This window comes from Humulus lupulus, chromosome 6 (genome assembly GCF_963169125.1).
Source record: "Humulus lupulus chromosome 6, drHumLupu1.1, whole genome shotgun sequence".
NCBI lineage: Eukaryota > Viridiplantae > Streptophyta > Magnoliopsida > Rosales > Cannabaceae > Humulus > Humulus lupulus.
This window is the reverse complement of record NC_084798.1, coordinates 61,398,664-61,411,560: the sequence shown is the minus strand read 5'-3', so window position 1 is coordinate 61,411,560 and position 12,897 is coordinate 61,398,664. Positions and strand designations below refer to the sequence as shown.

Genomic DNA, 12,897 nt, shown 5'->3' with positions numbered 1-12,897 from the left:
ACACATTTTTAGCTTAATTCAAATTGAGTAAACAACCTTGACTAAGCCCTCAAACGTATTCAAAGCTGCTGACTGACCTTAGAGCATTCAAACTTTACCCTTATTAAATTTAATCCTCAAAATACTTAATCCTTAATCACCCATACATAACATGTGCTTAAAATCCTATTGGTTTTTATCTAAACCTTATAGTATAATAAATTTTATCCTTAATATCAGTCATATTAATCAAACCTTAGATTAACATTAATATTCTTAAACTATAGGTTAAACTTAGAAAATCTATAAGTACTACTATGAGTGTCCAAATAAATCCCGGTCTGAACCAAAAATCCACAGTCATAAAGATAATACTATAATTACTATAATACTACTATCTAACTAGCTAAGTAAAGTTCTTGGACTCTACAGCCGCATCGCTCTAGAACAGAGTTGTGGCCCAACCCTTCGTGCCCAAAAAATCCACCATTTCTAACATCTTAACCATAATCAAAACCATCCCAAAGCACCCTAAATCCAAAACCCATTAATCACAAAACTTTTAACATGATTGTAACAGCATAACCCAATAGAAATCCAACTTAAAAACCCATTAAAATCTCATTTTGATTTCTGAAACCCAGCAACTCAAAAACACTAAAACTAGTCATGCAAACTCAGATTTTAACCTCTAAATTACGAATTGAAGCTTACCTTCTTTGATGAACCACTTCTGAGCTAAAACCCAAGCTTCTCAGCTCCAATTCAGTCCTTAAATATTCAAACCATAAACACCCTTAATATTCAGCCAAAACTCAGAATTCTAACACCCAAAAACAAAACTCAATTCTTACCTTGGCCTTGGTTGAGTGCTCCTTGGTTAGAGCTGAGATAATTCCTCAAACTTCAGCTCAAATCACAAGATTTCCAGCTGAATTCACCTTAGTTTTCTATAGCTTTCTTGAGAGAGAAGAGAGAAGAGGAGAAGAACTATTAAAGGGTCGGTTTATCTCTTTTGTTCCACTGGTTTCTATTTTGTTAAGTCTAACCACTACACCAAATATCTCTTTCCATAACACATGAATATAAGACTATTAGAAAAGTATTATAGAATGGAATGTTAAGAAGCTGTAAAGTTAAAACTTAAAAACCAAAAGAAAAAATGCAGCAACTTTTGAGAAAGCCCGCTAAAATGTAAAGTAAAAAAAAAAGTCTCGGTGGCTGACTTGATAATAGTCTTGGTCACTCATAGTGTTAAGCAAAAAAAGAAAAAGGAAAGAAAGAAGAAGATGAGAAGAATACTGTCAAAGTCTTACCGTTCCCCTTTTCATTTCTAGGAGTCTCTCTCGACTCTAGCATTTCCACTATTTCTTTCTTGGAATCATTTTCATTGTTGTTTGGGTAAGTAATTTCTAAAAAATTCTCTCTCGTGTTTTATTTTCAAATGTTAGGGTTTTTCTTTCTTTAATTTATATCAACACATTTCAAGAAGAGTATATCTATTTTGGCATTACAAATCTGCTTCTCTCCTTTGGTCATCTCTTGCTTCTCCCGTAGTCTATGCTGTCACAGGCTTCCGACTTGTCTCTATGTCACTACCAATCACTTTGTTTCAAGGTATGTATCAATTCTTTTTCTGCGTTGCTCTGCCCTACTGTCAATCACTTTGGTGTCTCTATTGTTTCAAGATATTGGGCAACTAAGGTTTGCCATTTTTTTAAAATTTATTTTTTTGTGATGGGGCTAATTTACATAAACATCATCTGGGGAAATGAGTTTTTGAGATAGTTTATTAGTGTAAAGATTTAAAGACAAAAACTAAATGCTTCACGTGTTTGTTGTTTTGCTTTATATACAACCGAGACAAATTGAGATACATATTAGAGAGAGAATATGTATATATATATACAAATGATTGAATAAGTTGAACTAATTGGGATACATTTAAAACTTGTCCAAAATTTTAAGACTTCAAGATAACCTTGGAAAGTTTCAGTGCAATCATAAAAGTTGATTTAATTTGAATAAACACTATTGGCTATCATAAAAGTGAATTTTTTACCACTTGAGGAAGAGTGTTTATTTTATATGATTGTTTGCAAAGTTAGATGTAGTAGCATGTTATATGAATATGTTTATATTACAGTAAAGAAAAAATTTGTACCCATATTTTTGAAACAGATGTTAATATGGTTGATAGTGAGAAACTGTATTTTCAACACTAAAGAACTTCACAGAATAGAGATCTGACTAAGCATGAATGTTCTATCAATCTCGAACTTGTTGCACGAATTCAAACACAAAGTAAGATTATTAGTAACCCACCATTTAATTTTTTTGTAAAATTGTAATTACTTTGTTCTTGAATTAAGAATTAGCTACAGTGGATATATGCTTTTATTTGATGTTCAATACTGAAATTTGTCTGAAAACCAATCAAGCTGCATAGCTAAGAGTCTTACATTCAATAAGAATGTTAAGTGTTCGATCATAGTCAGCTGGCTGATTCGAGTTGTGATACGGTGTTGTAAATAGGCAAGTTATGATCAGTTTTTTAAGCTGATTTCTTAACGTGATTATATGCAGTCTGAGACATGGACGCATACCCTTCTTTTTTCATTTCAATGCCTTGGAGTCATCTATGGTCAATTAAGTTCAGCTCCTCTATATGTGTTTGGGACAGTTCATCAAAAAGAGTTTGTATCAGATGAGACAGCTTATGGCCTTTTTTCCTTTATTTTCTGGACTATGACCATCATTTCTTTGCTGAAATATGCCCTTTTAATACTGAGAGCTGATGATGATGGAGAAGGTAATTAATTGTGTTGCATTTAAGTAACTATTGAGAGCTGTTCTGCTAGGATTGATTAACCTTTGGACAAATTCTTGTAGGTGGTACTTTTGCTTTGTACTCAATCTTATCCACACATGCCAAAGTGGTTTCCTCAAAAGCTTTAAAGAATGTGAGTTGTCATCTATCTGTATAGGATTTAAATTTAATACTTTCATTGGTTTCCTCTGACATTGATTGCATTCTTCGTTTAATATTGTTAGACAGATCTTGCATTATGTGGGCCTTTTGACTAGTGATGGCAATCTATCTGCTTTGTTTGTTGTCTTTGTGAGTTGTGTCATATTTACTACTGTTCATGGTCAGATACATACATCTGATTGTTTGGTACACTATAGTTATGTACTTCTGGTCTATAATGTTTAGTAGCAGACAGAAAATTGAAATATATTACAACTGTGAGAAATGTCTCAATAGTTTGTGTGCATAAGGCATAGACAGATTGTTTTATGTCTTTTGGTTTATCAGTTTGTGTGTGTCTGGAATATAGACAAAATAAATCTTAAATCTAAATTTTGTGTATTTCCAGATAGCAGCAAGAACAACATAGTCCTAAGTTTTACAATGATTTTTTATACCAACCATGACACAAGACCATGATAAGATCACCCCAAATTTAACCATTTTTTTTAATTCCACAATTGAGTACTACTTGTCATTCTTTCTCTATTTTTAAAACCCAAAGGCTCCTTTCTTCTTTTTAGCTTATGATGACTCTCTATATATAGTCTCTTAAAACCTTGACAATGTATTATAGTGCTAACAGAAAGAGTCTATCATTTCCTTCATTATTGGTCAATGGTCTTTTATAAGTAGCTGATTTTTTTTAACAATGTTTGTTGTCTTTTTTTTACTCGTATATGGATTTAAAAATATAAGTTTTTTTTACTAGTGGAATGTATTGTATAATGATTGACATAGTACAAGAAAGTCATGCAAATGTATTTGTTTACTTGTTACAATATGTATATATATCCACAAACAAACATGTACCTTCTCATCTTTGTTTTTTTTCTTATAAATAAGGAGAAGTAAGGGAAAGGTAAGGGTTTAAGTTGGTCCAAAAGCTTGTTTGGTCCATTTCCATGAATGATTTTTTTTTTAATCCCAGTTTTGCTATGTTCTGTAGTATGATTCAATTTCAGTTTATCTTTCCTGAGAAAAGTGACTTGTTGAGACCATTAAGGAATGTTGTAGAAAATTTTGTATTATTACTATATTAATTTTTTTTGGTATGACATCACATAGCATTATTATTATATGACTTTGATTGTGGATTAAAACAATGAGGCTTTAGAACTTTTTTCAATGGTCCATCTTTTTAGCTTGGAGTTGAAATTGTAGTGAAAAAGTAAATAATAAAACAATCAAAACTAGCAATGTAAAAATCATTCTAACATACTTTTTTTTTTTCCTTGACCATATTGTTTGTGCAATTCCTTTAGTTTTGTCCCTGAAATAAGGTACCATGTCAACTTACATTTATTATGATTATGGAGCATTTGTTCCCAATTTCAGACTAATGCATTTGAGTTATATGCTTTCAGTTGCTCATACGAAAAAACTCCTATAATAATAACAAGGTTGGCTGGAATGGTGCATGAATCATGTCTCTTCAATGTATGCTTTCAATTGTGTCATTAATGTTTTCATATATATACATATATATATATATATATATTCTTCATATGTGTATTTCTTAAATGTTACAAATCAATAGAAAGTTAGAAGTTGTACTCATGACTATGCCTTTTCCTATTGAACTTTCTATTTTGTGAACTTTGAAGCTTGTTTTAGCCTTTAGTATACCAATAATACATGACTTATTTATGTGAAGATGAATCATATAATAGTTAAAGTTGGAAGTGAAATGGTACATATATGGTTCTTTCGCCTTTTTTTTTTCCTTATAAAAAAAGAGTCAAACATTTCATTAAGGTTTGCTAAGTAGATTAAGGGCATTTTTATTGTGTGTGTGTTAGTTAAGTAGAGCCATGCTAAACTCTAGCTCTGGCATGAGATTTTTTTTAATCCCAATTTTGCTCTGTTCTGCAGTATGTGTAATTTTAGTTTATCTTTCTTGAGAAAAGTGACTTGTTGAGGCTTAATTGTTTGTTGGGACTTGATTAGAGCATAAGCAACAAGAATATTAAATTATCTAACTATTAAATTTAGACTATAGATAAAAATATAAAATCATTATGCCTTAATAAATTCACTTTATACATTGCACATCAAAGACCAATAATTAAACTTTAAATTGATATTGTTTGTTAGACTGTATTAAGTTTTTTTTCGTTATGTTGTCTTTCATCATATAATGATTTTTATATTTTATGTGTTTTGTTAGTACATTTTAATGGGCCACTTAGCAAATCTAGTTCTCAGGCATGTTACAAGTAATAGAAAAGCTTGGTCTTCTAAACAATTCTAAGTTTGAATTGTTAAGGATTTACTAGTACAATAGTCTTTCGTGATCATTTCCTTTTCAATACTTAATCATTGGCTATAAATGACTCATAATTTTATAAGATCTTGTATTTTATTTTGTTTTCTTCTTTGTCTGACTCACGTACTCATAAATGCTCTATATGATCAGTATGTGATTTTGCCTAAAGTCTTCCATAGCGCATTGGTTTGAACTCTATGGTCAGATTACTTGATAAGGGATACTGATAATTACGATGTTTCAAATCTTAGATACTTCAACTCGCAAGAAGTCAAAGATGCATGTCCAGTTTGTCACAAAATTTGTACTTGTAAGGACTGCTTGGAAAATCCATCTAAAGACAGTGAAAGTAAGGTCTAAGTCTGACATCATTGTTGCCTGGTTTGTGATCTGGATTACCAATATTATGAATTAAATTGTGATGGTAAACTTTGTACAAATACCTTGTGTTTTCAGGACTTCTTGGGGGATAAACATGAAGTTGAAGTGATACTGTGTTTCCATTATTTGATTTGTATGCTTCTTCCTGTGTTGAAACAAATAAACAAAGACCAGAATGATGAACTACAAATAGAAGCAAGAATAAGAGGTAGTGCCAGTTATGCTAATTGCTTTGCTGATGTTCTGAGTATCAATTGTTTGAAATTAGTTCATAATGACTTTTGCTTGTTTTTTTAATGTAACAGGACAAAAACCATCTGATCTTCATATAAAACAGGCTAATACTGAATGCAGTAAGCAGCACTGCTAGTACGTATCATGGTATGTCCATTTCTTTTCTCTAGTTCTTCAGGGACTATGTGCAGACCCTAATTTGGCCAATTTCTTTGTGGTTCTTCCTGCTAATATTCTCAGGGGTCTGTTTTGTTCGACAACGCTTTGGAGTTGCTGTATCCTTGCGAGGTTATGGCATTAATCATTTATGAGTTGAAAAAAAGGGGTAAGTATTCTATTTCTATCAAAATAATTGTTTAGTCTATTTGTTAGTTCATAATTCGTATCTGTGTTACATATATGTGTTATTTAGCTTACAAAACTAGTTAATAAATCAATGCATAATTTATATATATATATATTTTATATTTATACATCCATAACTTATCTAATAAGTTTATTTCATTGATGAAATGCTCTGTTTCTGAACACCAATGACTATTGGTGTGTTATGCTTTTTTTTTTCTTTTGCTGGAAAAATTTGATAGAATATGAAATAATAGGATGGTCTGAAACTAAGAGAGATGATTTCTTAATGAAAGAAGTAATTGTTATTATTTAATTATATGCATATTCAAAATGAGAAAAGAAAAGAGATCTATTTATAAAGATAACTATAAAAAAAGTTATTCAAATAATCTTAGAATTCAACAAAACAAATTATCTCTCAGGTGTCCTTTTTCATTTCCCTTTATACCATATTTTTGCCATTTTTAAGGTTGATTGCTATGCTTTTGTTCGGCTCTTCATGATTTTCTTTGTTGATTTTTTTTAACGAAATTTGTTTCAGGTTATCTACGTTTGTGTGCATTTAACTGTCTAAATACAATAGTTTATTATTCATGTAAAAAGTGCAATTAACTATAACCAAAACTGTAGTGATGATATATATTTGATAAATTGTAGTGAAAATCAACACACCATAAACCAGAAAACAATTGATCAATAATCAATCTTAAAGACAAAACTGGTTTAATCAAGGAATCAAATCAAAACAGAAATGAAACATAAAGAGGAACACAAACACAAACACATACGTGGTTCGAATGAGTGTTGGCTAGACACCACTCTACTCCACGGCCAAAACCAACCCCAAGGGCTTGACAATCTCTTTATTGATTCTAAGTTTCAATCTGTAAAAAGACAGTGGTTGTCAATTATGATATGTCATATATTGAATTGAGGCAGAAAGGAGCATAGACTTGTTAGTATAAGGTTATCAATATTGAGGTGTTGTTTTGGTTTGGTCATATAGTATCTAATTCTAGTAGAGGAACTTGAAAAAGAGATAGTTTTTGTTGTGCCAAGTATATCAGGAAGAACACCACAAAACAGAAGCTTTAATAAAGATACAAATTTAAAGACCAAAAAAATTGATCAAACAATGTAATGACCCAACTACTCCAGACTTTTGGACCATTAACGAAAACTACACGTACTAATCCTTAATAAAACTTACAAGTGAAAATACCATAACTTTATTAAGAAACTTGTAAATATAAGAGTTAAATTTACATAAAATCTCAAGTAGGATATGAGATCCCATTGTTTTAAAAACAAAACAAAACATAATTTAAAATAAAAAAGGATTACATAACAAGTGCGGAAAAATACATGTAAAAACCATAAAAACAAAACTACATCCTCGAATCGAAACGCTCGGCTCTTGAATCCATTCTGCCTCAATACACATTCTCCAAGCTTCCAAGAACCTTTCCCGCCACTAAGACTATTTTCCTGCACATATAAACAAAAAGGAATGAGCTTAATGCCCAGCAAAGAAAATCTAACACATAGTTCATATACATAAATTTCATAAGAAAATAACATAAAACATAGCATAACACTTATCACATACATACTATAATGGCTATTATTACTTGGGGTCCCATAGACTAAACAAGTCATATGCCCATTAGATTAGTGGGGTCTTGCTAGCTAAGCAAGTCATATGCCCATAATCTATTTGGGGCTTGTTAGTCATATGGGTCATATGCCCAAGCCTACAAACATACATAACATATTTCATAACATAAAAACCATAAGATAACATATAAAAAACATATAACATATAAATTCTATTTTATTTTCCTTACCAAAATGCTGGGATATGAGGACAGAGTTGGGACTTTGGAACACTCCTAAAAACTATTTATGAAAGGGTGAGTCTATTGAAGAAAAAGAGATGAAAGGGATGAAGGAACTATACTATTAAAATATACTTACCAAAACCTTGTGCTCAAGTACTTAGATTTCCTAACCAAAATAAGAATAAGGTTAGAAGGCTGAGTAGAAGACTATGAGAAAGAAAATAATATAATACCAATGAACTAGGGTGTGGAAATACCTTGAAGACGTGTAAGAACAATCTAAACCTTGAACCAAAATGCTATAAAACCTTACTTCCCAAGTGTTTGATAAGCTTATGATGATCAAGCTTATGATTCCCAACCCAAGTGTTTACACTCTCACACTCACCTAGCAACTTGCAGCCTCTGAACTTAGAGTAAAAGATGAATAATGGCTGGGTACTAGGTCCTATTTATAGAGTTTAGGAATGAAAAGATCTTCATTTAACTTGAATAAAATAATGGCTTTTTAAGTGAAAATAATTTGAATTATTGTTCAGCAGAGGCTGAAGACTCGTTCAAAAAAATGCTGGACTTATCAAGAGGTTGAAGGGTTGAATGGAAAACGATTTCAAAAACTTTCAAATTATGCTGAGAGGGGCGATATATCGCCCCCTGTAGGCGATATATCGCCTGGGCCAGTATGCCCGAGGCAGTCGTGCATCGTTTCGTGTTTTTCGTATCTTCGTGCTGCGATATATCGCCCCCTATAACTGCGATATTTCGACATACGCTGATTATTTAAACACGAAATTACACATTTTTAGTTTAATTTGAATTGAGTAAACAGCCTTGACTAAGCCCTCAAACGTTTTCAAAGCTGCTGACTGACCTTAGGGTATTCAAATTTTAATTTAATAAATTAAATCCTAAAAATACTTAATTATTAATAACCCATACATAACATGTGCTATAATCCTATTGGTTCTTATTTAAACCTTATAGTATACTAAATATTATCCTTAATATCAGTCATATTAATCAAACCTTAGGTTAAAATTAATATTCTTAAACTATAGGTTAAACTTAGAAAATCTACAAGTACTACTATGAGTGTCTAAATAAATCCCGGTCTGAACCAAAAATCCACAGTAAAAAAGATAGTACTACTATTACTATTATACTACTATCTAACTTAGCTAAGTAAAGTTCTTGGACTCTACAAACAAATATCAGTAAAACAAAGAATAACAAAATAACAGGAAACAACACACCAGAATTTACTTTGTTCGAACTAGAGCAAAATTGCTACTAGTCTACATCCAAGGGGCAGCCACTATTATTGATTCTTTCTTATACAATTCTCTTTACAACCTTTACAACACTCTTGTCTCTGTTCCTCTCAAGATGTTCCAATTTTAGAGAATAAAACTTGTTCTTTTTCACGACCAGTGAAAAAACTAAAGTAATACAAACTTATATAGCAAAGTATTACAAGTAAAGAAATAGAACCAACAAACTTAACAGAAACAGTTAGAAGTTAGTTGCCTGGACCAATATAACAAATTTCCACCTTGGTTCAGAAACTAAACTTGAACTAGTGACTGCCCAAATAGCCCCGTAGGGCCTATCCATCTTGTAATTGAATGAGATCCAAGCAGTGATAAAACTTTGACTTTCAATGCTTAAATATAAATATAACTATATCTATATGAAGTTGCAGAATCATGAGGTTTAACTTAATATGTTTGATTAGTGGTGCTCATAAATATCAAGCTCAATGTAAGGCCTCACCAAAATTGGAGCTGCTAAAACTTCTTTATAAGCACTGTCCATTATGTGTTTGATGAAATACCTCTCTGAAATTTATGTAGACCATCAAAAATATTTTATAATATCTTCCCTTTTGTTTCTAGCAGGAAATAAAAGATTTGGTATGAATTTATATTCGACAAGGTTGTAAAAAAAGGAAATTACCTTTTCTTATGTTTAATTTTATCTTTATGGCATCCCCTTTATTCATATTAAGTGTCTTTTTTTTTATCATTTTGGATCTTCATATATCTTTTCAAGTTATGAAAGTGATAATTAGTTTTATATTTATTTATATGTAATTTTCAAGCTCAATCCATCTTCAAAGTTGAACTATAGACTTATATAAGTATATGTTATATATAGGCAAATAGATCACCAAATCATTTTTTGTCAATACATATTTGCATTTGTACTACTGTTATCTTATATCTTGTTTTACCATCATCATATTCATGTGGGCTTATTATTAATTTAACATATTAAGATTTTTTTCTCCATTACTTTTTCTATACTTGTAGTTTAAATCTTAACACATTAAAGAAATTATCATTTAGCATTTATTTTGTAAAGTGACCTTGCAAGTGCTTCCCATGTTCAGTAAAAAAAATGGTTTATCTCAGTTTTTGGCATTTGGTAAATACAATGGTTTTTCATACTTTTTTCAAATCACTGTCTCCATTTCAGCTTTAAAGTCATCAGATTGTCTAGCAGCATCCCTCTCTATCAAGGTAATGCATTTTTTTATGGTTTGGCTTCTTGTTTTTGTTCTGCTACTGGTCTTTGGTTTGGAGGTCGAGTGATATCCATCTTTTAATGAGCTTTCTTTGAGGGTTAATTAAATTAATGATTTGCACTATTGTGCTTCTCTTACATTGATTAATATACAATTTTCTTGACTTTTTCCTACGTATTTGGTATGGTGCTTGCTTTTTTATTTCCTATGTTTTGTCTTGTGCATTTCTAGGGTCCAGTAGATTAGTTTTAGTAGTTTTATTTGTTTTCTTTTTGGTGTGGTTCATTTTCTTGTCTGAGTAATGGCCCTTGAGCTTATATTGTGTTGTATTCTACTTTGTTTTAATGAATTAAGTGTGTGGCCTCTGTCTAGGAAAATACCATTTAAAATTAAAAAAAAAATCCAACACAGCTGTTTGAAAAGTGCACTAATCTATCGAGTCCATGTGCCTAAGATGATGCCATTTGCAAGTTTCTTCTCTTTTTCCACTTGTTGCCCCTGTTTTGCATTATGAGTGAAATCTGAAGAAAAAAAAATAAAGGGGTTTATTCAAGCAAAAGATGGCAAAGATATCTGATGGGTGCATTGTGTAACTATCAGATTTTGCTTGGTTTTATTTTCTGATGGAATTCAAGCAAAAGATGACAGTATACACACACATGCATCACATAGTTTTGACTAGTGGTCATCATTTTAAACAGTTTCGTCATTTATCCTTGTTCACTTCATGAAGACCTTAAAATAATAATACAAACAGATAAGTATTTATCTTAGTTTTCCATTTTCTTCTTTTGAAGTTTTTAATGTATCATTTATGAACCGCAGATCATCTTGGGTTGGAATTTGGTATTTTATCACATTAGTTATACTGATCTACTACTATCATGGTCTACCATCTCTATACGATGATCAGATGCGTCCTTATTGCTTTATCTTCTGATCATTTTTTGTTTTTGCAGGCCCTGTCTGTAGGGATATTTCCATATGTTCTGAAGCTATTGCAAACAACAACACCAGAATTACAACAGATTCTTGTGTTCATCTGGATGAAGGTTCTTGCTCTTGATAAGGTATTCATGTGATTTGAGCTATACCTTGGTCTAAATGGCCTCGTAATTTTGTTTGTAGTTATTTACAGACATGCTGTCTTTGGTTTTTAATTATGCTCTGACAATTGATTGTTTTGTTTGTGGATTGATAGTCATGCCAGGTTGATCTAGTGAAGGATGGGGGACATACATATTTCATCAGGTTTCTTGATAGCCAGGAAGCATATCCAGAACAGCGTGCAATGGCTGCATTTATTTTGGCTGGTCAAGAAGCCTGTATTGAAGTAGGTTTTATCCAAGTTTGCTTTAGGCACCTTCAAGTTTCAACCCCAAGTGATGCACAAACTGAACCCCTATTTCTTCAGTGGCTGTCTCTGTCTGGGAAAGCTATGGGAAGATTTTCCTGAGCCTCAAATTTAACATTGAATGTTTTTGTATTATGTTGCGTTGCAGTCTGTAATGAAGACACGGACGGAGTGCGTTGGTTTTGCTAGAATTGGAAGTGAAGATCAGATCATTGTGGCTGGTACAATGAAGCAACTTCAATTGCATGTTTTTTCCTATCAAATAGTACTATAGGAGTGTGCAACTACTCAAATTTTGATGTGTTATTATGTAACAAATTAAACTCTTCAATATTTTGTGCTGAAAGTAGTAACTTTTTAATATGTTGAATATTTAAGACTACTTGAATACTTAAACAACATTTTGTTGTTGATGACAGTGTTGAATGTTTTAAACTAATTTGTGGATTGTTAATACAATGTTGAATGTTTTTACTTTTTGTTATTTGAAAATCAAGTTCATTTGATGATGCTAGTATATATTAGAAAGTTAATTTTAATTATATAAATAAAAAATAAAAATATAATAGAATAAATTAGTGTTATATAAATGAATATATAATGAGAATTTAAACTTATCTAAATATTAAAATAATACGAAAATTGTGTTATAATATCTATTACAATAACACTTTTTATAAGTAAAGAATTTTGTTACGCAAACTTCATTATATAACACAAAAAATGTGTTATACTAAAGTGTAGTATAACACAAATTTATAAGTATTGAAATGTGTTATATAATCAACTATAAATAATATAATTAAACACTTATCTATTTATTAAAATAACATAGAAAGTGTGTTATCGTTGACAGTATAATAACACATCTGTATAACAATGATAAAGTGTTATGTAAAGTACATTGACCTACGATAACATAGTCGGTCTTAA

At 31.0% G+C, this 12,897-nt stretch overlaps 1 protein-coding gene across 6 annotated transcripts; it reads left to right on the top strand.

Moving 5' to 3' along the window:
• Positions 1-1,092: 1,092 nt before the first annotated feature.
• Positions 1,093-12,438, top strand: LOC133782215 (regulatory-associated protein of TOR 1-like). Of its 6 annotated transcripts, none has more exons than XM_062221443.1 (13): positions 1,098-1,380; positions 1,537-1,596; positions 2,566-2,791; positions 2,872-2,942; positions 4,378-4,450; positions 5,531-5,628; positions 5,736-5,868; positions 5,966-6,041; positions 6,135-6,219; positions 10,562-10,605; positions 11,570-11,680; positions 11,812-11,943; positions 12,113-12,438. In XM_062221443.1, the coding sequence occupies exons 8-13, from the start codon at positions 6,039-6,041 to the stop codon at positions 12,236-12,238; spliced, it is 501 nt and encodes a 166-aa protein (XP_062077427.1). In that variant the 5' UTR covers positions 1,098-1,380; positions 1,537-1,596; positions 2,566-2,791; positions 2,872-2,942; positions 4,378-4,450; positions 5,531-5,628; positions 5,736-5,868; positions 5,966-6,038; the 3' UTR covers positions 12,239-12,438. The 6 variants fall into 6 exon arrangements, with proteins under 6 accessions (XP_062077429.1, XP_062077427.1, XP_062077428.1 ...); XM_062221444.1 differs by having other exon boundaries at positions 5,531-5,633; XM_062221445.1 differs by lacking the exon at positions 4,378-4,450 and having other exon boundaries at positions 1,093-1,380; positions 5,966-6,029.
• The last annotated feature ends 459 nt before the right edge of the window (positions 12,439-12,897 follow it).